Below are 25,942 nucleotides of genomic sequence, written 5' to 3'. Positions count from 1 at the left end.
CAGACGTTTTTCATTTTTATTGGGGAGGGGAGGGGGGCTGTGTAGGGGTATGTGTATATGTAGTGTTTTTTACTTTTTATTTTGTTTTGTGTTAGTGTAGTGTAGTGTTTTGAGGGTACAGTCACACGGGCGGGGGATTACAGTGAGTTTCCTGCTGTGAGTTTGAGCTGCCGCGCAAAATTTGCTGCATCGCAAACTTGCAGCCTGATACTCACTGTAAGCCCCCTGCCCATGTGAGTGTACCCTATACATTCACAAGGGGGGGGACCTCCAGCTGTTGCAAAACTACAACTCCCAGCATGCACAGTCCATCAGTGCATGCTGGTAGTTATTGTTTTGCAACAGCTGGAGGCACACGGCTTGGGAAACACTGAGTTAGGAAACAGACAATGTTTCCCAACCAGTGTGCCTCCAGTTGTTGCAAAACCACAACTCCCAAACATTCTCAGGCATGCTGGAAGTAGTAGTTCGGCAACATCTTTAGAGCCAAATGTTGCCGAACTACAACTCCCAGCATGCTTGGAGTTGTAGTTTTGCAACATCTGGAGGACTACAGTTTGCAGATCACTATTACAGTGGTTCCCAATCTGTGTCCTTCCAGATGTTGCAAAACTACAACTCCCAGTATGCCAAAACTGTCCAGGCATGCTGGGAGTTGTAGTTCTGCAACATCTGAAGGGCCAGATGTTACAGAACTACAACTCCCAGCATGCCTGGACAGTAAGGGCATGCTGAGGAGGTGTAGTTTTGCAACATCTGGAAGGGCACAGTGGTCTCCAAACTGTGGACCTCCAGATGTTGCAAAACTGCAACTCCCAGCATGCCCAGATGCCAAGGGCTGGCTGGGCATGCTGGGAGTTGTAGTATACCGGGTCCCATTACAGCAATGTATGTCGCTTTACTGCGACGTGCATTGCTGTAAAGGGCCCGACCGCGGCTGAAGAGGAACTCACCTGTCGCCGCCGTCTTCATCGCCGGGATCCGGGTCTTCAGGGACGAGGTAAGTACCGGGGCCGGGCCCCAGAACTCCCCCGTCCCTTGCCGCGTCCTCCGGTCTTCCTCCCATCCTCTCCGGACTTCCAGGGGCCGGGCAGGGCGGGAGGAAGTAACCGCCCCCCCCCCCCTTCGATTGGTCGGTTAACTAACCGAAGAATCGTAGGGGTTGGGAGGAGGTGGCAGGCTTGCCACCTCGCTCCTATGCTTTAGCATGGTCCTGGCTGTCTGTGACAGCCGGGATCATGCAAAATTACCGGGCGGTCGAGTCCAAGAGACCCGATTGCGGCAATCGCCGACATGGGGGGCCTACATGGCCCCCCTCGGCGTTTGCCCTAGATGCCTGCTGAAGCATTTCAGCAGGCATCCGGTTCCGATCTCTGCCCGGCGAGCGTCAGGGACCGGAAAACGCCATGACGTTGTAGAACGTCATTGGTCCTTAAAGCCCAGGGTGCCATGACGTTCCACAACATCATTGGTCCTTAAGAGGTTAAAGGGGTTATCCAGGAAAAAAACTTTTTATATATATATATATATATATATATATATATATCAACTGGCTCCAGAAAGTTAAACATATTTGTAAATTACTTTGATTGAAAAATCATAATCTTTTCATTACAGCTTCTGAAGTTAAGGTTGTTATTTTCTGTCTAAGTGCTCTCTGATGACACGTGTCTCGGGAACCGCCCAGTTTAGAAGAGGTTTACTATGGGGATTTGCTTCTAAACTGGGTGGTTCCCGAGACACGTGTCATCAGAGATCACTTAGACAGAAAAGAACAACCTTAACTTCAGAAGCTCATAAGTACATAAAGGATTATGATTTTTTAATAGAAGTAATTTACAAATCTGTTTAACTTTCTGGAGCGAGTTGATATGTAAAAAAAAGTTTTTTTCCTGGATAACCCCTTTAACTTTTTCTGTGTGAGCACATATCCTGAGTTTTAACCATGGTTATCTGTCCTGTTTCACATATAGATTTTAGCCTACTTTGTTTTAGTACATTTGTCGAGTATTGGTATTTGTGTATGTTCGTTTTGCATTTACTTTGTTTTGCCTTAGTCTGTATTCACATTGTATATTTTGTGGGTCCTGTTTTGACCTTGTTTCATCCTGCAGCTCCGGGGATAAGATCCTGTTCTGAGCCTCGTGCTAATTCGTCTATCTAGGAGTGAGTTAGTCTTTTGTCTGTACCCATGTTTGATTGTATTTAAGGATTTTTGTTTCCTTCTAGGCCAGTATCCTGGTCACTCGTTGGGGAGTGCCTGCTGGCTAGGAGCCTATTTGGCTTTGGTATTGATGTCCCTTCATGCTTGAAGTGGGGTGTCTTGTGTGTTCCTTGTTCTGGGTCCAGTGTAAACAGTGCTCTTGATTTCCTGACCCTTTTAGTGTTCTGACATTCAATTAACTTGTTCATGCCCTGCATCTCCTGGTTTTGTCTGCTGTTTACTTATCCTCATATCTAGTCTTCATATTATAATATCTGCCATTAATCTCGATTCCGGTTTCTGAACTGTATGTTAGTATGCTATATCTGTTTGTTGTTTATGTTATGTTCCTGACTTGTTTCCTGACTTTGTACAGTTCTGTTTGTTTAGTTGACTTTGACGCCAATGCACTTTAGCGCAAAGGAAAAGTTGCCCAGTTGCCCATAGCAACCAATCAGATAATTTCTTTAATTTTGCAGAGGCTGCATTAAAAATGAAGGAAGCGATCTGATTGGTTGCTATGGGCAACTGGGAAAGTTTTCCTCTGCACAGGTTTTGATAAATCTCCCTCATTGAGTTTTATATATATAGACTAGCTGAATACCCGGTGTTGCCCGGTTTTTCCTTCCTAATCCTTGTTGGGGAGGAAAATAAACAAAGGAGGAAGCTTTTGACTTCATATCCCGTCCTCATATATTGTTGTCATATCCCAACCCCATATCTCATCCTCATATCCCGACCTCCTATCCCGTCATCATATCTCAACCTCATATCCCATCCTCACATCTCGTCCTCATATCCCGTCCTCATATTCTGACCTCCTATCCCGTCCTCCTATCCCGACCTCCCATCTCTACCTCCTATCTTGACCTCCTATCCTGTCCTATCTCGACCTCCTCTCTCCACCTCCTATCACGACCGTCTATCCCGTCCTCCTATCCCGACCTCCTCTCTCCACCTCCTATCCCGACCTCCTATCCCGACCTCCTATCCTGACCTCCTATCCCGTCCTCATACCCCGTCCTCCTCTCTCAACCTCTTATCCTGACCTCCTATCCTGACCTCCTATCCCGTCCTCCTATCTTGACCTCCTATCCCGACCTCCTATCCCGTCCTCCTATCCCGTCCTACTATCCCAACCTCCTATCCCGTCCTCCTATCTCGACCTCCTATCCTGACCTCCTATCCCATCATCATATCCCGTCCTCCTCTCTCGACCTCTTATCCTGACCTCCTATCCTGACCTCCTATCCCGTCCTCCTATCTCGACCTCCTATCTCGACCTCCTATCCCTTCCTACTATCCCAACCTCCTATCCCGTCCTCCTATCTCGACCTCCTATCCCGACCTCCTATCCTGTACTCCTATCTCGTCCTCCTATCTCGACCTCCTATACCTTTCTCCTATCCCAACCTCCTATCCCGTCCATCCATCCCGTCCATCTATCCCGACCTCCTATACCGTCCTCCTATCCCGTCCTCCTATCCTGTCCTCCTATCCCGTCATCATATCCTGTCCTCCTATCTCAACCTCCTATTCCAACCTCCTATCCCGTCCTCATATCCCGTCCTCATATCACGACCTCCTATCCCGACCTCCTATCCCGACCTCCTATCCGGACCCGTAATATGTGTACCAGGTATTGAAATATCGCCAGCTGTACTGAAGTTATGAGGGAACATACATTTCCCATTGATTTGCATGGGACTTTAAACAAAAACCTCGACCCTCACAAATGGGGGGTAGTTAAGGGTTAAATGAACTATCCTATATTTTAAGTGGAAATATAAGTAAGATGTGACCAAGTATTATCGAAATATCTCTAGTTGTTTGGAAGTTATGCAGTAACATATATTTCCCATGGACTTGTATGGGACACTGAACAGAAACACTGCCCCTGGCAAATGGGGATCAGTAAGGGTTAAATCACCTATCCTATGTTTGTTGTTGACATATAAGTAACATGTGTGCCAAGTTTCATGTTAATATCTTTAGCCGTTTGGACATGATGCTGGAACATACACACATACATACATACACACATAGGCCCTCATTTACAAAGACTGGAGTGCCGGTTAGGTTTTTTATTTCAGTGTACTCGTCTTTTTTTCCCTTGTGATTTACTAATCTGTCGCATGTGTTGTTTTTTTTTTGTGCTTTTTGTGTCTGAGTACCCGGCGTTGCCCGTTTTTTCCTTCCTAATCCTTGTTGGGGAGGAAAATAAACAAAGTAGGAAGCTTTTGACTTTATATCCCGTCCTCATATATTGTTGCCATATCCCGACCTCCTATCCCGTCCTCCTTTCCCGTCCTCCTCTCTCGACCTCCTTTCCCGTCCTCCTTTCCCGTCCTCCTTTCCCGTCCTCCTCTCCCGTCCTCCTTTCCCGTCCTCCTATCCCGTCCATCTATCCCGTCCTTCTATCCCATCCTCCTTTCCCGTCCTACTATCCCAACCTCCTATCCCAACCTCCTATCGCTTCCTCCTATCCCGTCCTCCTATCCCGACCTCCTATCCCGACCTCCTATCCCATCCTCCGATCCCGACCTGTAATATGTGTACCAGTTATTGCAATGTCTCCAGCCGTACGGAAGTTATGTGAGAACATACATTTCCCATTGATTTGCATGGGACTTTAAACAAAAACCACGGCCCTCACAAATGGGGTTAGTTAAGGGTTAAATTAACTATCCTATAGTTTAAGTGGCTATAGAAGTAACATGTGACCAAGTATTATCGAAATATCTCAAGCCGTTTGGAAGTTATGCAGTAACATATATTTGCCATAGACTTGTATGGGACTTTAAACGTAAACCCGCCCCTGGCAAATGGGGGTGAGTAAGGGTTAAATCACCTATCCTGTGTTTGTTGATGACATATAAGTAACATGTGTGCCAAGTTTCATGTTAATATCTTTTGCCGTTTGGACGTGATGCTGGAACATACACACATACATACACACATACATACACACACACACACACACACACACACATACGCTGAGTTTTATATATATAGATATAGATTTACCTCTGAGGTCCTTGAGAACTTGTTCACCCAACTATTTACATTACATTTTGTCAGTATATCAGATAGCGCACACTATTCCTGCCATATCTTTATACCTGTGCATCTACTGCTGTACAGCAGCAACAACTTGGTGCTTAGTGTAACTCCTATCTTGCTGTGCAGCATCTGTTTCTTTCATGTCTGCTTACATAGAAACTTACAATGTCAGTGCAACAGTAACTCCAAACCTCCCCATGGCATCTATAGTACTGTACTGGGTAAATAATCTCCCAACATGGTATAGCTGTTCAGTGAACTTTCACCAGCACTATATCATGACATAGCAAAATGGACTATATTTTGTGCTAAGATTGGCCAGAGAAGGGAAAGGAAGGCCATGCTTGTGTACTACTGGCAAACAGTTAAAGCTCTGGTCCCACCCCCTGAAATGTAGAAAATGAGAAACAGCTGTGCACCATGGAGGGCACTCTCAAAGGCTCAATAACAGCAGTTAGGGCACTAACATTACCTGTCACCATTCTGAAGGGTTAATTCAACAAAATTGTATCTTCCTCTTGTGCAGATTTTTTAAAAGTTTTGAAATTACAGGTACGCTTTAACCTTTAACTTTGCTATTTGTACTACACTTTGCACTGTCCATTCTGCTCTTCAAATTTCTTTCTCATTCATTTCATACTGACCATTTTCTGTTAACATACCGTATCTCTCAGGATTGAGAGGAATGTGCGTTTGAAAAGGATGCAGAACTGGTTCACTGAACTTGTGGCAAATGTATGGCTTTCAATGTGGCAAGAGACATCCTGCTGGAAAATGAAAGGGATAGTATACATTTATTACAGAGACAAAATGAAGATATTTAATGAAATAAGGTAAGAGGTAATATTTGTTGGTAATGGGGCAACAAAAAGAGGATCCATTACCATACCACAAAACTGAGCCAAAAAGACATTTAGCTCTTTTTTTCCTGTTTCAAACATTATAACATTTAACCAAGCGTTTATTCTATTTATTTATTTCATTCATACAACATACAAACATATAACATACAGTTCTTTCTCACATTTTTCAAAACACCAGGAAATACAATTATGAGTGAAACCATTACAAGTTTCAATGTGCTTTATATGATTTTCTGTCATTTTTATTCACACAAAACACTGGCCCAGATTAATTAAGATTTCTAGATTAATTATCTGTTTTATTGCCACTTAGTGTATTTACTGGTTTTTCGTGTGCAACTATGAGGGCCTTCTTGCCCCAGTGTGAGGGAGTTTGCCCAAATTCTGTGCCACTCACATCTGACTAATTTAACCCCTTAATGATATACAACATATGTTTAGGTGCCCCTCGGAGCCTCTGTGCTTATACAGTCTGTCTTAGGCACACTGTACAAAGCAGAGCCTACTGAAAGCACTGAACAGTGTTAGCAATCAAAATATTGCTTTTTATTAAATAATTAACAATGGTAGAAAGCTGAAATTTCGGAAAGCTCACTCAACTCTAGTAATAAAAAATAATTTATTTTTTACAAATATAAATAAGCTCTTCCCCAAATGAAAATTTTAACCACCACTCTTTTCTCATTTAAAAAATGTATACAAAAAAGTTTAAATATTTGGTATAGCCGTGTGCAGAATTGTCTAAACTATTATCCCCTTAAAAACAATGGGCATAAATGTATGTCCTGGTGTAGTGATACTTATCCCACGAGGACATACATTTACGTTCTGTACATGGAGGAGGTCCCGGCTGCTATTAGTAGCCAGGGACCCGTGGTTATTGGCGGACATTAGGGATCACATTAAAGGACAACTGCAGCGCAATATACACTTATCCCCTATCTACAAGATAGGGGATAAGTGTTTGACCGCTGGGACCCCCCAGCGATCTCCCTAACGGGGCGCCGCCATTAGCGCTCATAGTGATCGCTAAGGCGCGTAGCGTCAACCTAGAGGTCGACGGTAACACCCCGTCTCTACCCCGTCCCCATACAGTTGTATTGGGGGAGTCGGGGAGGCACGAATGCTGCCTCCCCGCCTCTCCCATAGAGATGTATGGAGGAGGCGTGCTGGCCGCAACGACATGCTTCGGCTGGCACGCCTCCTGCAAGGGACATCCGCTGCCCCGTACAGGAGATCACAGGGGGTCCCAGCGGTCGGACCCCCCGCGATGAAACACTTATCCCCTATCCTGTGGATAGGGGATAAGTGTTAATCACGCTGCAGGTGTCCTTTAATGCCTGCCATTAACCCTTCAGATGCTGTGAACAATACTGATCATGGCCATCCACGGCATTAAAAGGGCTGGGGAAAACTCACCAGACCACACTATTTGGTATAGCCGTGTGCAGAATTGTCTAAACTATTATCCCCTTAAAAACAATGGGCATAAATGTATGTCCTGGTGTAGTGATACTTAACCCACGAGGACATACATTTACGTTCTGTACATGGAGGAGGTCCCGGCTGCTATTAGTAGCCAGGGACCCGTGGTTATTGGCGGACATTAGGGATCACATTAAAGGACAACTGCAGCGCAATATACACTTATCCCCTATCTACAAGATAGGGGATAAGTGTTTGACCGCTGGGACCCCCCAGCGATCTCCCTAACGGGGCGCCGCCATTAGCGCTCATAGTGATCGCTAAGGCGCGTAGCGTCAACCTAGAGGTCGACGGTAACACCCCGTCTCTACCCCGTCCCCATACAGTTGTATTGGGGGAGTCGGGGAGGCACGAATGCTGCCTCCCCGCCTCTCCCATAGAGATGTATGGAGGAGGCGTGCTGGCCGCAACGACATGCTTCGGCTGGCACGCCCCCTGCAAGGGACATCCGCTGCCCCGTACAGGAGATCACAGGGGGTCCCAGCGGTCGGACCCCCCGCGATGAAACACTTATCCCCTATCCTGTGGATAGGGGATAAGTGTTAATCACGCTGCAGGTGTCCTTTAATGCCTGCCATTAACCCTTCAGATGCTGTGAACAATACTGATCATGGCCATCCACGGCATTAAAAGGGCTGGGGAAAACTCACCAGACCACTCATGGCATAATCCCAGGTGTTCGGTGAGTCAAAATGGACAGAAGGTTCCCTCACCTGCCTCCCGGCGGCTCAGATGATCTTCTCCTTTGGTTTGGCTTCTAGCAGACCAGAGAAGTACATCACCTACATTACTGATCAGTGCTAAGCATATGCATAGCAGTGATCAGTAATAACCTCATGATTGCTAAAAAGCAAAGAAAAAAAAATTCTTTTAAGTGTGAGCGAGCCTCTCCCCTATAAAAATTAAAATCAAAATTCAAAATTGATACTTTTTTTTGTCACATTACATCCCAGAAAAATTAAATTAAAAGTGATCAATAAAAGTCACATATATGCAATAGGGGTACTGATAAAAACTACAGATCACGGCTACAAATTTGGCCAATTCGCTGAATTTTTCGAAAAAAGATTTATGGTAGCTAGTGCTACCAAAAATGTTTTTAAGGCTTAGGCCCAGGCCCAGCAACATCAGTAAACCATATATTGGCTGAATGACACAGCCTGGAGGTGGCTGAAGCATGAGGATACCATATAGTGTCTGAATGGCACAGCCTGCAGTTGGCAGAAGCATGAGGAGACCATTGAAATTTAAGGTTTTTAAATTTTAATTTAGATTTTGAAATTGAAATTTTAACTCCCAAGTTGTAGTGCCCCGGGCCCCGGTGTGTGGGTACGAAAGACCAAATTTAACAAGGAGTCACATGGTAGCACAATGACAGAGCCTGGTGATGGCATTAGTATGAGGAGACCATATAGTGGCTGAATGACTGCACCATAAAGTGTCTGAATGGCACAGCCTTGAGGTAGCTGAAGCATGAGGAGACCATATAGTGTCTGAATGGCACAGCCTTGAGGTAGCTGAAGCATGAGGAGACCATATAGAGTCTGAATGACACAGCCTGAAAGTGGTTGAAGCATGAGGAGACCATGTAGTGCCTGAATGGCACAGCCTGGACCATTGGTTGGCAGCATGAGGAGACCATATAGTTGCTGAATGACACAGCCTGAAGCTGGCAGCAGCACGAGTAGACACTAGGGCTTCACAATCCCCAAAATTAAAAGGTTAATTTAAAAATTTAAATCGAAGATTTATGGTAGCTAGTGCTACCATTAGAAAATTTTTAGTCCCAGGCCCAGCAGCATCAGTAAATCATATATTGGCTGAATGACACAGCCTGGAGGTGGCTGAAGCATGAGGAAACCATATAGTGTCTGAATGGCACAGCCTGGAGTGAGTTGGCAGAAGCATGAGGAGAACATTGAAATGTATGATTTTGAAATAGAAATTTTACATTTTGAAATTGAAATTTAGGACTTTGAAATTGAAATTTTAACTCCCAAGTTATAGTGCCCCAGGCCCCAGCGTGTGGGCACAAAAGATCGAATTTAACAAGGAGTCACATGGTGGCAAAAGGACCCGGGAGATGGCATCAGTACAAGGAGACCATATAGTGGCTGAATGATTGCCTGGAGTTTGTGGCAGCATGGGGAGACCATATAGTGTCTGAATGGCAGAGAGAGATTCCCTTATTGAAGAACAAGTTATAATGTATTTTATTATGATCACTATTTCCTAGGTATCCTTCTACTTTGCACATACTTTACTCTGTCAGGTCTGTTGGTTAATATTATGTCAAGTAGGGTGCCCCCTCTGGTCGGGCCCTGCACTATTTGGGACAGATAATTGTCTTTAGCTATAGTCAGAAACCTGTTTCCTTTATGAGATTCACAGGACTCAGTCTCCCAATTTATATCAGGATAGTAAAAGTCCCCCATTATTATCACATCATTTAGATTTTTTTATTTGCCTCAGTATTTCATCTTCTGCCTCTTCCATGATGTTTGGTGGCTTATAGCAAACCCCCTATCAGGATTTTTTTTTATCGTTTCCCTTGCATATATCCTCCCATAGTGCAGCCTTCATACTCTATTTCACATAAAGAAAAAACTCCTCCCCCTTTCCGTTTTGTCCGATCTTTCCTGAGTAGACTGTAACCCTGTATGTTGACTGCCCAGTCACAGCTATTGTCCAACCAAGTCTCTGTTATACCCACTATGTCATATAGGTTGAATTGCACAGCCTGGAGGTGGCTGAAGCATGAGGATACCATATAGTGGCTGAATGGCACAGCCTGGAGTTGGCTGAAGCATGAGGAGACCATATAGTGGCTGAATGGCACAGTCTGGAGGTGGCTGAAGCATGATGAGACCATATAGTGGCTGAATTGCACAGCCTGGAGTTCGTGGCAGCATGAAGAGACCAAATAGTGGCTGAACGGCACAGCCTGGAGGTGGCTGAAGCATGAGGAGACCATATAGTGGCTGAATTGCACAGCCTGGAGTTTGTGTCAGTATGAAGAGACTATAGATATAGATTGGGGTCCGGAGTTGGCTAAAACTACAAAGGGGCGACAATTCCTAAATTTATTGCAGGATAAATTTATGGGCCAGTTTGTGGAGGACCCAACAAGAAGTGATGCCTTGTTGGATCTGATCATTTCCAACAACGCAGAGCTGGTTGGTAATGTAACTGTGCGGGAAAACCTTGATAATAGCGACCACAATATAGTTACTTTTGACTTAAAATGTAGAAAACAAAGACAGGCGGGGAAGGCAAAAACATATAACTTTAAAAAGGCAAACTTCCCTGGGCTGAGGGCTGCACTACAGGACATAGACTGGGGGGAGGTGTTGTCAAATACTGATACAGAAGGTAAATGGGACATCTTTAAATCAACTCTAAATAACTATACATCTAAATATATACCAAAGGGGAACAAATATAAACGATTAAAACTAAATCCTACATGGCTGACACATGATGTTAAAAGAGCAATAAACAACAAAAAAATAGCCTTCAAAAAATACAAATCTGATGGGTCAGTGATAACATTTAAACAGTACAAAGAGCTTAATAAAATCTGTAAAAATGTAATAAAAACAGCAAAAATTCAAAACGAGAGACAGGTGGCCAAAGAAAGCAAAACTAATCCTAAATATTTTTTTAGATATATAAATGCAAAAAAACCAAGGACAGAGCATGTAGGACCCCTTAATAATGATAATGGGGTGGTTGTCACAGGCAATCAAGAGAAAGCGGAGCTACTGAATGGGTTCTTTAGTTCTGTATACACTATGGAAAAAGGAGCTGACATTGGCCAGGTCAGTGCTGGTAACACATCATGTAATGTACTGAACTGGCTTAATGTAGAGATGGTACAAGGTAAGTTAAGTGATATAAATGTAAGCAAATCCCCAGGGCCGGATGGACTACACCCAAGAGTTCTTAGAGAGGTAAGTTCAGTAATATCTGTACCCCTGTTCATGATATTTAGAGATTCTCTGGTGTCTGGTATTGTGCCAAGGGACTGGCGCAAGGCGAATGTGGTGCCAATCTTCAAAAAGGGCTCTAGGTCTTCCCCAGGAAACTATAGACCGGTAAGTTTAACGTGCATTGTGGGTAAATTGTTTGAAGGACTTATAAGGGATTACATACAGGAATACATAGGGGATAATTGTATTATAAGTGATAGCCAGCATGGGTTTACTAAGGATAGAAGTTGTCAAACCAATCTAATTTGCTTTTATGAAGAGGTGAGTAGAAGCCTTGACAGAGGAATGGCTGTGGATATAGTGTTTCTGGATTTTGCTAAAGCATTTGATACTGTCCCTCATAGACGTCTGACATGTAAGTTAAGGTCTTTGGGTTTGGAAATTTTAGTTTGTAACTGGATTGAATATGTCTTAGGGGGGATTAAACTGTCAGAGTCACTGGTAGAGAAGGATCTGGGTGTACTTGTAGATCACAGACTACAGAATAGCATGCAATGTCAGGCTGCTGCTTCCAAAGCCGGCAGGATATTGACATGTATCAAAAGAGGCATGGACTCAAGGGACAGGGACATAATACTCCCCCTTTATAAAGCATTGGTACGGCATCACCTGGAATATGCTGTTCAGTTTTGGGCACCTGTCCATAAAAGGGACACTGCGGAGTTGGAAAGGGTGCAGAGATGCGCGACTAAACTAATATGGGGCATGGAACATCTTAGCTATGAAGAGCGATTAAAGGAGTTACAATTGTTTAGTCTTGAGAAGAGACGTTTAAGGGGGGATATGATAAACGTATATAAGTATATTAATGGCCCATACAAAAAATATGGAGAAAAACTGTTCCAGGTTAAACCCCCCCAAAGGACAAGGGGGCACTCACTCCGTCTGGAGAAGAAAAAGTTTAGTCTCAAGGGGCGACACGCCTTCTTTACCGTGAGGACTGTGAATTTATGGAACGGTCTACCTCAGGAACTGGTCACAGCAGGAACAATTAACAGCTTTAAAACAGGATTAGATACATTCATGGAACAAAATAACATTAATGCTTATGAAGAAATATAAAATCCCATCCCTTCCCCAATATCGCGCCACACCCCTACCCCTTAATTCCCTGGTTGAACTTGATGGACATATATCTTTTTTCGACCGTACTAACTATGTAACTATATAGTGCCTGAATGTCACAGCCTGGAGTTGGCTGAAGCATGAGAAGAGACCATATAGTGGCTGAATGAGACAGCCTGGAGGTGGCAGCAGCATCAGGAGTCCTGAATGACCCAACGACAGAGTTGTGTGGTGGGTGGCAATACCAGTACCTGGTGAAGAAGGTGGGTGAAAAAAGGTCTGATGTAGAAGAATGTTTGTAACTGGGGAGAAGCCCCTTAAATGTTTGGCACTATCCATATTTTTGAAGTGATTGTGTGGCACCATGGTCAATCTACTCTGATGCATCATGCATTGGTGGGTGGAAATCCTGGCTGATCCATGCCTGATTCATCTTCACAAAGGTCAGCCTCTCCACATTTTTCGTGGACAGACTAGTTCTCCTTGGGGTGACTATGGCCCCTGCCACACTAAACACCCGCTCTGAAGGTCCACTACTGTCCGGGAAGGACAGCTTTTCCAGGGCAAACTCTGCTGGTTGCGGCCACAAATCAACTTTGGCTGCTGTGAGAAAGTCAAAGGCATGGTGGTTGATGGGCGATATGTGTCACCAAGGCTCCTGGCCTTGGTGAAGTAAGAGACGGTATTTATTAAGTGTCTGTGCTGCGATGCAGACTGACACTGTGGCCGTAGTAGGGCTGGAAGGACAATCCGGGACAGTTCTTACTGGGAATGGTCAAGTGTAGAGTGGGGCTAAGTGGTCAAGTGTAGAGTGGGGCCATTCCCCACAATCCAGACTTTGTTTTGTTGGCCTTAAAGCTAGGTTGCCTCATCAGCTGAGGGGGATTTGCTAGTTGCAGCTCACACTGCCAGAGAGAACTGAGTGTGGAGTTCTTCCCTGAGAGTTTGGAAGCTGGTGAGCAGACTGCCTGGAGACATGGAAAAGACTTGCTTGATGCTGCATGGCATGGACTCATGTGTGAACAAACACCTAAGCAATACAGGTAGACTTTTGTAATGTTTTCCTTTGTTCTGCATTTAAAGACTGTTTGCTGTGTGCCAAGTGTGAATAAGACACTGAACTTTGATTTGAAAAGTACTGTGTCCTTGCCTCTATGCTGCAACCGCACCTATCTGCAAGAATGAGTCTTAACACTGCCCAGAAGTCCAGCGGATCTTCAAGGTGTGTTGGCATGGGCATGTCAAGGTATGCCACCACCTGCTGGTTCAGGTCCTGCTCCAGGTGTACCTTGTGCTGATGAGTTGCTTCACGATGTGGGTGAAGAAAGCTACTCATCAGCAGACTGTAGACTCAGACTGCTGCTGATGGAGCTGCTCCTGCCACCCCACCCCTCCCCAGCCATGGCAGTAGAAGGTGAGCGCAGTGGGCACCCTGATTTAGACCTGCAAGAGGATGGACGATGGTGCCGATAGGCATCGGCCAACTGACTACATAGGATGCCTCTGTAGTAGGTAAATTTGTCCTCCCTTTCAGTGGGTGTAAAAAAGGCACCTAATTTGTGGTGGTAGTGAGGGTCCAATAAGGTGGAGATCCAGAAGTCATCCCACTGCCGAATGGTGACAATTCGGCTGTCACTACGCAAGCAAGTGAGCATGCATCGTGCCATTTGTGCAAGTGACTCGGAGGGACTCCCTGCCTCCTTCTTCACTGCATACTGCCATGGTTTGTTTGGGTCCTCTGTCTCGTCTTCCTCATAGCCCTCTAGTTTCTTTGGCTGCTCCTGCTACTCCTCTCCTGTCAGATGACTAGAAAAACCACCCATTTGGTGAAACCTAAACTGTGCTCCACTGTGCCCCTCCTCCTCCAGTTCAGCCCGCACAGGGCTCATGTGGCTGTAAAATGTAGGAGCCATGTCTCCAGTGCCCTGACCAGCCATCGTTTCCAATACATGTTGTAAGAAATGAAGCAGTGGAATGACGTTGTTCATCCCATAATCCTGGCGACTTACTAATAATGTGGCTTCCTCAAAGGGCCTAGGCAAATGGCTGGTATCACGTATGAGCTGCCACTGGTTCACAATGAAGTTACACAGGGGAGTACCCCTATCCGCATTCCAACATATGGAGGGTGGAATTCCAACGTGTGGCAACGTCACAAATCAGGCTATGTTGGGGGATACCGTTCTGACGCTGCAGCTCAAGGAGGGTGTGCTTTGTGGTGTACGAGTGGTTGAAGTGCATGCAAAGTTTCCTTCCCATTGTTAGAATGTCTTGCAAATGGGGGAACACTTCAGGAACTGTTTCACAACCAAATTGAACACGTGTGTCATGCAGGGCGCATGGCTCAGACGTCACAGTGCATGCAAGATGTTCTTCCCGTTGTCAGTCACCATGGCTCCCATTTCCAGTTTTTATGGAGTAAGCCATGCTCAGATTTCCTTACGAATGACTTTTAGCAGTTCCTCCCCTGTGTGATGAGGAGGCAGAGTCGCACACTGTCACATTACAACGGCCTGAGAACGTGGAGGAGAAAGCGGCGTGACCTGTCCAAGTTGGTGTTGTGGCTGTGAAGGAACCACATTCACCCAGTGAGCCGTAAAGGACATGTATTGTCCCTGACCATAGTTACAGCTCCAGACGTCAGCACTGCCGTGCCCTTTGTACACACTGACAGGCTCAAGGACTAGCCCACCTTCTCTTCCACAAAATTGCGCAGTGCTGGTACTGCCTTATTAGCAGTAAAATGACGGCTTGGCCTTCTCCACCTCGGCTCGGCACAAGCCATCAGTTCTCTGAAAGGTGCAGAGTCCACCACTTGAAAATGGAGGGACTGCATGCAGCACCAGCAACTTTGACAGTAGCACATTCAGCTTTTGCGCCATTGGATGAGTGGGCGCATACTGTTGTCTCTTGGACATGGCTTCGCCTATGGATTGTTGGCGGAATTGCTGACTAAAAGTAGGAGGAGCAGGAGCATCTGGAGTGACAGAAGGAGGATATGACACACAGCTCTCCTCGCCTGAGGTGGTGGAGCCTTGGTTGGCTGAAAGAGGGAGCAGTGTGCCACTGGGTAATGCAGCAGGCTGGACCACTGCATCGGAGCCACGGTTCTCCCAGGCTTCTTTATGGTGGCGAAGCATATCTTGACGAAGGGCTGGGACCCTGCCCACGCTTCATCTTCTGTCGACATATCTTGCATGTGGCTATGTGAACTTCCTTCAGATGCTTGATGAAAAACTGCCACACCGCTGAGTAGCTGATTTTTTCCAACGGTCCGCACTAACTGACTGCTACTTCCGCCGTCTCCAGGAACCCCTGTTCCACTACCTCCTGGGAAGGTAGGCTGCCATGAAGCAGGTGGTCTCCCCCGGGCACATTTGGCTATATAATTTCTACTTCTGCCACCATGCTGTCAACCATGCTACCACCTTGCTGTCTCAGCTGCTGCCACACTGGCAACCAGCAACTCTCTTCTCCTGATGATGATAAAGCCCCTTTATCTGAGTACAACACCAGCTGGTGAGTACTTTATCCTGGACTTTCACAGTATCTATCCCCTTGACAGATTAACAGGTACAAAATTGTACACTACTTAGATGTAGGTATGTGGTAGGCACTTTTGAGGGCGGAAAAATGCGCTACAGTACACTTTAAAAAGCATCTGAGTACAACACCAGCCAGTGATAACTTTTGCCTGGACTTTCACAGTATGTAGGCCCTTGAAAGATTAACAGGTACAAAATAGTACACCTCTTAGATGTAGGTATGTGGTATGCACTTATATGCGCTGAGAAATGCACTACTGTATGCTTCAAAAATTATTTGAGTAAAACACCAGCCGGTGATTACTTTTGCCTATCCTTTCACAGTATGTAGGCCCTTGACAGATTAACAGGTACAAAATAGTACACCACTTAGATGTAAGTATGTGGTATGCACTTATGAGGGCAAAAAATGCACTACAGTACACTAAAAAAATAAAATTGCCCACCGATCCAGCAGCACACAAAATGTCACTGTGTACTAAACCCAAAATTGCAAAAAGACTCTCTCTCAAATACTATTAGGAATGGACTGCTGGGTATGGATTATACCATCTACAGACTACAGGGTGGGCCATTTATACGGATACACCTTAATAAAATGGGAATAGTTGGTGATATAAACTTCCTGTTTGTGGCACATTAGTATATGTGAGGGGGGAAACTTTTCAAGAAGGGGGGGGGTGACCATGGCGGCCATTTTGAAGTCGGCCATTTTGAATCCAACTTTTGTTTTTTCAACAGGAAGAGGGTCATGTGACACATCAAACTTATTGGAAATTTCACAAGAAAAACAAAGATGTGCTTGGTTTTAACGTAACTTTATTTGATAATGAGTTATTTACAAGTTTCTGACCACTTATAAAATGTGTTCAATGTGCTGCCCATTGTGTTGGATTGTCAATGCAACCCTCTTCTCCCACTCTTCACACACTGATAGCAACACCGCAGGAAAAATACTAGCACAGGCTTCCAGTATCCGTAGTTTCAAGTGCTGCACATCTCGTATCTTCACAGCATAGACAATTGCCTTCAGATGACCCCAAAGATAAAAGTCTAAGGGGGTCAGATCGGGAGACCTTGGGGGCCATTCAACTGCTCGGACCTGACACCCATAAAGTGGTGGTGCACCATCTTGCTGGAAAAACTTAGGGAACGTGCCAGCATCAGTGCATAAAGAGGGAAACACATCATCATGTAGCAATTTCGCATATCCAGAGCCCTTGAGGTTTCCATTGATGAATAATGGCCCCACATACCACACCATCAATTTTTGTGTTACAACAGTCTTGGAGGGATCTATCCAATGTGGGTTAGTGTCAGACCAATAGCGATGGTTTTGTTTGTTAAGTTCACCATTCACATAAAAGTTTTCCTCATTACTGAACAAAATCTTCTGCGTAAACTGAGGGTCCTGTTCCAATTTTTGTTTTGCCCAATCTGCAGCACCTGAAACTACGGATACTGATGGTATGGTGTGGTATATGGGGTACAAAGATAGTGGGGCCATTCTTCATCAATGGAAACCTCAAGGCCACTGGATATGCGAAATTGCTACATGATGATGTGTTTAACTCTTTATGCACTGAAGTTGGCATGTTCCCTGAGTTTTTCAAGCAAGATGGTGCACCACCACATTATCAGTGTCAGGTCCGAGCATTCCTAGATGAACAGTTTCCTGGAAAGTGTCTCCTGATCAGACCCCCTTAGACTTTTATCTTAGGGGTCATCTGAAGGCAATTGTCTATGCTGTGAAGATACGAGATGTGCAGCACCTGAAACTACGGATACTGGAAGCCTGTGCTAGCATTTCTCCTGCGGTGCTGCTATCAGTATGTGAAGAGTGGGAGAAGAGGGTTGCATTGACAATCCATCACAATGGGCAGCACATTGAACACATTTTATAAGTGGTCAGAAACTTGTAAATAACTAATGAAAGAATAATGTTACATTAAAACCAAGCACATCATTGTTTTTTCTTGTGAAATTCCCAATAAGTTTGATGTGTCACATAACCCTCTTCCTATTGAAAAAAAAAGTTGGATTCAAAATGGCCGACTTCAAAATGGCCACCATGGTCACCACCCATCTTGAAAAGTTTCCCCCCTCACATATACTAATGTGCCGCAAACAGGAAGTTAATATCACCAACCATTCCCATTTAATTAAGGTGTATCCATATAAATGGCCCACCCTGTGGTGTAACCAGCTGACCAGTTGTTGTGACACAGACACAGATTTCCCCTCCTCTGAAACCATTTCTGCAGCTGAGGCAACACACAGCTCTCTGTCCCTCTCTGTAATACAATGCTGTTCACAGTGACTGAGGGGTTAATCGCTGAGTAAGAATTAATTTTTGTGCAAAAACGCTGTGCTCTGTGTCCTACAGAAGGCTGTGGTGAAACGCTGCTGCAAAAAGCTTTTCTGTTTAACACACACACAGCGATGTCCGTCCTATCTCTCTGCAGTGTAATGAATGAAATGACGAGCCAGAAAATGGCTGCCGAATATATAGAGCTGTGACATCACAGGGGTGACTAGCTGCTGATAGGCTGCATCCTGCATGTGATTCAGGGTCATCCCACCTAACTGCCTTCCCTTCTCGCCTTTCCAGCATTTCTTGCAGCATGTACTGACATGTGGATCCGCCATTTTAGATGCCCTGGAGCCTGGACCGCAGTAACTGGAGTTTAATGAAGCGATTCGCGCGATAGAATTGTGGCGATATTAGCATCCGTTGCAAATTGAATTTTTCATGAAATCCTTAACTTATTTGAGTTCGTCAGCTTCGATTTTCTCATCTCTAATCGTTACGCTTATTTCTGGTGCAACCGTACTGGGGTGTATTACTCTACAAAAAAGTGAAATATATACTCACACCACTGTTCTACAAGTTTGTCAGTGAAATAAAACAAAACCTATATAAATTGGGTATCCTTGTAACCGTATGGACCAAGAGAATAAAGATAAGGTGTAATTTTTACCAAAAAAAGTGCTCTGCATAGAAATGGGAGCCCTCAAAAATTACAAAATGGCATTCCTTTTTTTATATTACCCAACAAATAATTTTTTTGGGTTTCGCAGCAGGTTATTTGATAAAATAAGTGATGTCATTACTAAGTCCTTTTGGTGACGCAAAAAAACAAGCCTTTATATGGGTCTGTAAGTGCAAAATTGAAAGCGTTATGATTTTTAGAAGGGAAGGAGGAAAAAAGAAAATGCAGAAACGAAAATTTGCCTTATATGAGTCCTTATAAAACTGTATATTTTTATTTCAATAAATCCCTGTTCTGTGTTATAATTATGGTATAGGTATAAACTACACTAGATTAAAGAGCTTGAATCAAAGACCAAGGGTTTATTTTTATTTGTCAGCCCAGGTCATATGAATGCATTGATTAAATATTTTTCCGCAATTCATACAGGCCATTAACACCACTGGTATTTTTATATGGCCATAAAATCTATAGATCCTTACGGAACTATTTGATTTTATCTGACACCACGTAAAAGAAGCTTCCTATGGAAAGAAGCTAACAGGTTATACACAGGTTTCTCAGAAATAATACTAACTTATAATGACTCCAACAAAAGTTGGGGTGGCTATTGCAATCAAAAATACGTTAACATATAAAACCATCTCTACAATCCCCGACAACAATGGAAATTTTATAATTTTAGTATGCGAAATAAATGGTAAAACATATACTTTAGTCAACACATATGCCCCCAACACAAGACAGATTCATTTCTTAAATAGGTTAATGTCCAAAATAAATAAGCACAAAGAGGGTACCCTCATTTTTGGAGACGACTTTAACGCAGTGACAGATGCTCAAATGGACATAACTAGTAATATTAAGGAGAAGTGGGTAGAAATTAATAAATGCCTCAGACAACAATCTTTACGATGCATGGGGCTGCTTCCATGCTATTGAAAAGGACTTTACATTTTTTTTCCAATAGACACAGTACCCATTTGAGAATAGATATGTTCCTTACCCAGATACCTTATCAGATATCACCTCCATAGAAATTAAAATTTATCATGGACTGACCATGCTCCAGTCACTTTGACAATAAAAGACTCCAAATACCCATCTACTACTCTGTCTTGGAGAGTGACTTCTTATATTATCTCCTTACTGGAAACTCAAAAGAGAATTAATAGAAAACTTAAAGAATATTTTGACATTAATGTCAACTCAATATCCAACAAGCCTCTAGTTTTAAAAAAGAAGCATAATGAACAAAACATTGACTAAACTCCCCAAACTAGTACTAGAACATAAAAAAGACAACTCCAAACAGACTACGCAGGCCCTACAAGAAACACAACTAAATCTTTATAATATTCTAATGAGAGATTTTACAGCATCAGAAAAATCATAAGCTAACTACTAAGGAATAGTGTTGCTCGCGAATATTCGCAATTCGAATATTATTCGCGAATATCGCATATTCGCGAATTCGCGAATTTCGCGAATATAGCGCTATATATTCGTAATTACGAATATTGTTTTTTTTTTTTTTCTTCACAGTATACATCACAGTGATCACCCCTCTCTGCTTCCAGCTTGTGTGGTGTAAAGAAGGCTGTAATACTACTGTGTGAGACTGGGGCGCGAAAATTCGCATATGCGAAAATTAGCATATGCTACTTTTCGCATATGCGAATTTTCGCGTATACTAATTTTGTATATGCTAATATTCACATATGTTAGTTTTCGCATACGCGAAGTTTCGCATATGCGAAAATAAAACGAGAATATAACGAGTATGCGAATATCCGCGAATATATGACGAATATTCGTCCATATATTCACGAATATTCGCGAATTCGAATATGGCCTATGCCGCTCAACACTACTAAGGAACAAAATAACATTAATGCTTATGAAGAAATATAAAATCCCATCCCTTCCCCAATATCGCGCCACACCCCTACCCTTCAATTCCCTGGTTGAACTTGATGGACGTAAGTCTTTTTTCAACCGTACTATGTAACTATGTAACTTTGTAACTATAGCATACTAAATAAGAATACAAGATTTACAGCCCAAAGAGCTAAAGGTCCCCAAGTGACACATAAAATCCAGTACCTACTTAAAGGGGTACTCCCGTGGAAAACTTTTTTTTTTAAATCAACTGGTGCCAGAAAGTTAAACAGATTTGTAAATCACTTCTATTAAAAAAATCTTAATCCTTCCAGTACTTTTTAGGGACTGTATACTAAAGAGAAATCCAAAAAATAAATGCATTCCTCTGATGTCCTGACCACAGTACTCTCTGCTGACCTTTGCTGTCCATTTTAGGAACTGTCCAGAGCAGCATATGTTTGCTATGGGGATTTTTTATTGCTCTGGACAGTTACTAAAATGGACAGCAGAGGTCAGCAGAGAGCACTGTGGTCATGACATCAGAGGAAATGCATTTCTTTTTTGGATTTCTCTTTAGTAAACAGTCCCTAAAAAGTACTGGAAGGATTAAGATTTTTTAATAGAAGTGATTTACAAATCTGTTTAACTTTCTGGCACCGGTTGATTTAAAAAAAAAAAGTTTTCCACGGGAGTATCCCTATAATGAAACAACAAAAGATAAAATTTTTTGCCTTATGAGGAGGTTCACGTAGCCACATGCAAGATCTGTCGGCAGAAGGTGAAGCATGGCCAATATCCCAATATTGGCACCACGGCCCTTCGTCAACACATGCTTCGCCACCATAAAGCGGTCTGGGAGAACCGTGGCTCCGATGTAGTGGTCCAGCCTGCTGCATCACCCAGTGGCCATCCGCTCCCTCCTTCATCCAGCCAAGGCTCCACCACCTCAGCCGAAGGGAGCTGTGTGTCAAACCCTATTTCTGTCACTCATGCTTCTCCCGCTTTTAGTCAGAAAGTGCATGGCAGCGCTGATGTGTGGAGCTGTACCTACGGGCAGGGACAATACTTGTCTTTTACGGCCCACTGGGTAAATGTGGTTCCTGCACAGCCACAACAGCAACTTGGACAGATCACACCGCTTCCTCTTCCACACTCTTGCTCCCAGGCAGTTGGTCCTGTTACAGTGTGCAACGTCGCCTCCTCATCCTCCACCGTGTCCTCTGCCTTTACTGCACGTCCAAATCTCGGTGGCCCTTCATCGTACCATGTGTGTAGGGCACGGCGGTGTTAAGCTGTTCTTCATATGGTTTGCCTTGGCGAACGGAGTCACACAGGGGAGGAACTGCTAAAGTTCATTTGTAAAGAAATCCGAGTGTGGCTTACTCCACGAAATCTGGAAATGGGAACCGTGGTGACCGACAATGGGAAGAACATCGTGTCCGCGCTGCGACAAGGAAGTGTGAAACATGCGCCCTGCATGGCACACGTGTTGAATCTGGTTGTCAAGCACTTCCTCAAGTCTTCACCCCATTTGCAAAACATCCTGAAAATGGCAAGGAAACTGTGCATGCACTTCAGCCACTCGTACACCACCAAGCACACCTTCCTTGAGCTGCAGCGTCAGAACGGTATCCCACAACATAGTCTTATTTGTGACATTGGAATTCCACCCTCCATATGTTGGACAGACTATACGATTATTACCGATTTCTTGATGATCCAAGCAGATAGGAGTACTCCCCTGTGTAACTTCAATGTGAACCACTGGCAGCTCATATGTGACACCTGCCGTTTGCTGAGGCCCTTTGAGGAAGCCACATTATTTGTAAATCGCTTGGATTACGCCATGAACGACGTAATTCCACTCCTACATATCCTACAACAAATTATTGAAAACATGGCTGGTCACGGCAATGGAGACGTTGCGCCTACATCTCAAGGCTACATGAGCCCTGTGGGGGCTGAACTGGAGGAAGAGGATGATGAGGAGCAGAGCGGAGCACAGTTTAGGTTGGATGAGATGGCCGGTGTTTCTAGTCATCGGACAGGAGAGTAGGAGCAGGAGCAGCCAGAGGAGCTGGAGGGTTATGAGGAAGCCGAGACTGAGGACCCAGACACAGCGTGGCAGTATGCAGTGGAGATGGAGGCAGGTAGTCCCTCCGAGTCACTGGCGCAAATGGCACGATCCATGCTCAGTTGCCTGCGTAGTGACCCCCGAATTGTCAAAATTCGTCAGCTGGATGACTTCTGGATCTCCACCTTATTAGACCCTTGCTACCGTCCCAGAATGGCCTTTTTTACACCCACTGAGAGGGAGGACAAACTGACCTACTACAGAGAGATTCTACGTAGTCAGTTGGCCGATGCCTATCGGCCACATGGTCCATCCACTCGCAGGTCAGACTCAGGGGGGCCCTCTGTGCTCACCTTCCACTCCCATGGCTGCAGAGGGAGGGGTGGCTGGAGCAATACCAGCTCAATCAGCAGCAGCCTGAGTCTACAGTCGCTGATGAGTAGCTTTCTTCACCCGCATAGTGAAGCAACTCATCAGCAGCAGGTAGACATGGTGCAGGACCTGAACCAGCAGGTGGTTGTGTGGTAGCCCTTGGGGGGTGTATGGTAGTTGGGGTGTTGTTTCGGTAAATGAGGGGTTAATGTTAACCCTATAGTTCGTGACGCCAGGCTGAGGGTTAGTATGCTGAGGTAATTCTCCGGCCAATCACCGCCCTTCCCAGTATTGATAGGTGCATATACAAAATGACTGAAGGTCCACAAGATACTTGAACTTGAACTTGAACAAACTTTACTGAAAGGCTTGTGGTACATCCAATGCACAAAAACAGTCTCAGGAATACAGTCTCTATATAGTGCAATGACTGACAGTTATTGCGGACCTTGACTTTTAGATACAGTCTCTGAATTTAGGGTAATATTTGCACATCCATCCGGATTTAGGGATAGATAAGGTCCGGTGATCATGCAGAGTGCTTAGGGATTGATACACTCTCAATTTAGACTCGATCAGCCGTTGCCGCAAGGCTCGGGCCTAACTCACTGCGGGAGCTGTACAGGTCCTTCCTCATCAGGAGCGCAGGAGCAATGAGAGAGAGAGAGAGCAATGGCCGCTGCTCCCTTATATGGGCAGGGCCGTTTTGGATTGGTCCCAGTAACTGTCACTCACCGTTACAAGGAGTGATGGGTAGAATATGTCACAGGCACCTCCAAAGGTCCTAAAGCAAGAACCATAGAGTTTTCCTGATCACGTGACCGGCAGGTCCTGCTACGCTGTATACAGGTAATTAACTATTTATAGACATTTATACAATCATATTTACATGCATCCAAAATAAACCATTAGCTCAATAACTATCTGGATGAGAGGTGACCAGGGGTGAACTAGACAATACGGACCCGACATCCTAGGGACTCTGGCTAAGGGGACCCACATACACAGGTACCAGATAGGATACGGTACCGGGATACCACAGTGGCATACCTTGACATGACCATGCCAACAACCATTGAAGATCCGCTGGACTTCTGGGCAGCCAAACTTGATTTATGGCCGCAACTAGCAGAGTTTGCCCTGGAAAAGCTGTCCTGCCTGGCCAGTAGTGTGAAATCAGAGCGGGCTGGGGCCATAGTCACCCCAAGGCGAACTAGTCTGTCCACTAAAAAAGTGGAGAGACTGACGTTTCTCAAGATGAATCAGGGATGGACCAGCCAGGATTTCCAGCCACCAATACCAGATGCCTCAGAGTAGATTGACCATGCTGCTACACCAACATTTCCCAATTATGGTTGGTTATGAAACCCTCTTGGGTTATCAATTAAGGTTATGAAACCCTCTTTGGTACTGCAATTGCCTGCTCCTGGCTCATCCTGTGTCTTTCAGGAACTACTTGCCTCACTGATACTTCTGGCCATGGGCCTTTAATTTTTGGAAGTTTAGCAGTAGCTAGATACATGCTTAATGCTAATTTCACCATTGATCATTAAATGTAAGGGGTTATGATACCCTCTTGGATACTGCAAATGCCTGCTCCTGACTCATCCTGTGTCTTTCAGGAACTACTTGCCTCACTGACGCTTCTGGCCTTGGGCCTTTAATTTTTTGGATGTTTAGCAGTAGCTAAATACATGCTTAATGCAAATTTCAACATTGATCTTTAAATGTAGGGGGTTATGAAACCCTCTTGGGTACTGCGAATGCCTGCTCCTGACTCATCCTGTGTCTTTCAGGAACTACTTGCCTCACTGACGCTTCTGGCCTTGGGCCTTTAATTTTTGGAAGTTTAGCAGTAGCTAATACATGCTTAATGCAAATTTCAACGATGATCTTTAAATTCTCGGTGCTCTGCAAGGGCCTTCTCCTACCCCGCCGGGGCCGATCCGAGGACCTCACTAAACCATCCAATCGGTAGTAGAGACATGCGGTGTGTACAAAGGGCAGGGACTTAATGAACCCGAGCTTATGACCCGCACTTAGTTGTGATTCTTCTTTCTTGGCAAGCAATTGCAATTAGAGATGAGCAAACTTTTCAAAAATTTGATTCGGCCAATTCGCCGAATTTTCCGGAAAAGTTTGTTTCGATCCGAATTTTTTCGCGGCGAATCTATATTAACCCCTTAAGGACCCAGCCATTTTACACCTTAGGACCCGGCCATTTTTTGAACATCTGACCACTGTCACTTTAAACATTAATAACTCTGGAATGCTTTTAGTTATCATTCTGATTCCGAGATTGTTTTTTCGTGACATATTCTACTTTAACATAGTGGTAAAATTTTGTGGTAACTTGCATCCTTTCTTGGTGAAAAATCCCCAAATTTGATGAAAAATTTGAAA

At 44.4% G+C, this 25,942-nt stretch overlaps 1 protein-coding gene and 1 long non-coding RNA gene across 12 annotated transcripts in view; one reads left to right on the top strand and one right to left on the bottom strand.

Moving 5' to 3' along the window:
• ABCG4 (ATP binding cassette subfamily G member 4) overlaps positions 1–25,942 on the bottom strand; it is a 522,357-nt gene that overhangs the window by 231,100 nt on the left and 265,315 nt on the right. For 8 of the 11 annotated variants that reach the window (XM_056543428.1, XM_056543421.1, XM_056543424.1 and 5 more), the window contains one exon: positions 5,929–6,033. In XM_056543428.1, the coding sequence (XP_056399403.1) occupies positions 5,929–6,033 (105 nt within the window). The remainder of the gene's footprint in view (positions 1–5,928; positions 6,034–25,942) is intronic. The other 3 variants (XM_056543422.1, XM_056543420.1, XM_056543427.1) reach the window with 1 other exon arrangement.
• LOC130294047 (uncharacterized) overlaps positions 1–25,942 on the top strand; it is a 58,337-nt gene that overhangs the window by 5,622 nt on the left and 26,773 nt on the right. The gene's annotated exons all lie outside the window — the stretch shown is intronic.

Source organism: Hyla sarda, chromosome 10, assembly GCF_029499605.1.
Source record: "Hyla sarda isolate aHylSar1 chromosome 10, aHylSar1.hap1, whole genome shotgun sequence".
In the NCBI taxonomy this organism is placed as follows: Eukaryota; Metazoa; Chordata; class Amphibia; order Anura; family Hylidae; genus Hyla; species Hyla sarda.
Note: the sequence above shows the minus strand (reverse complement) of the source record. Positions and strands in the feature narration are given on the sequence as shown.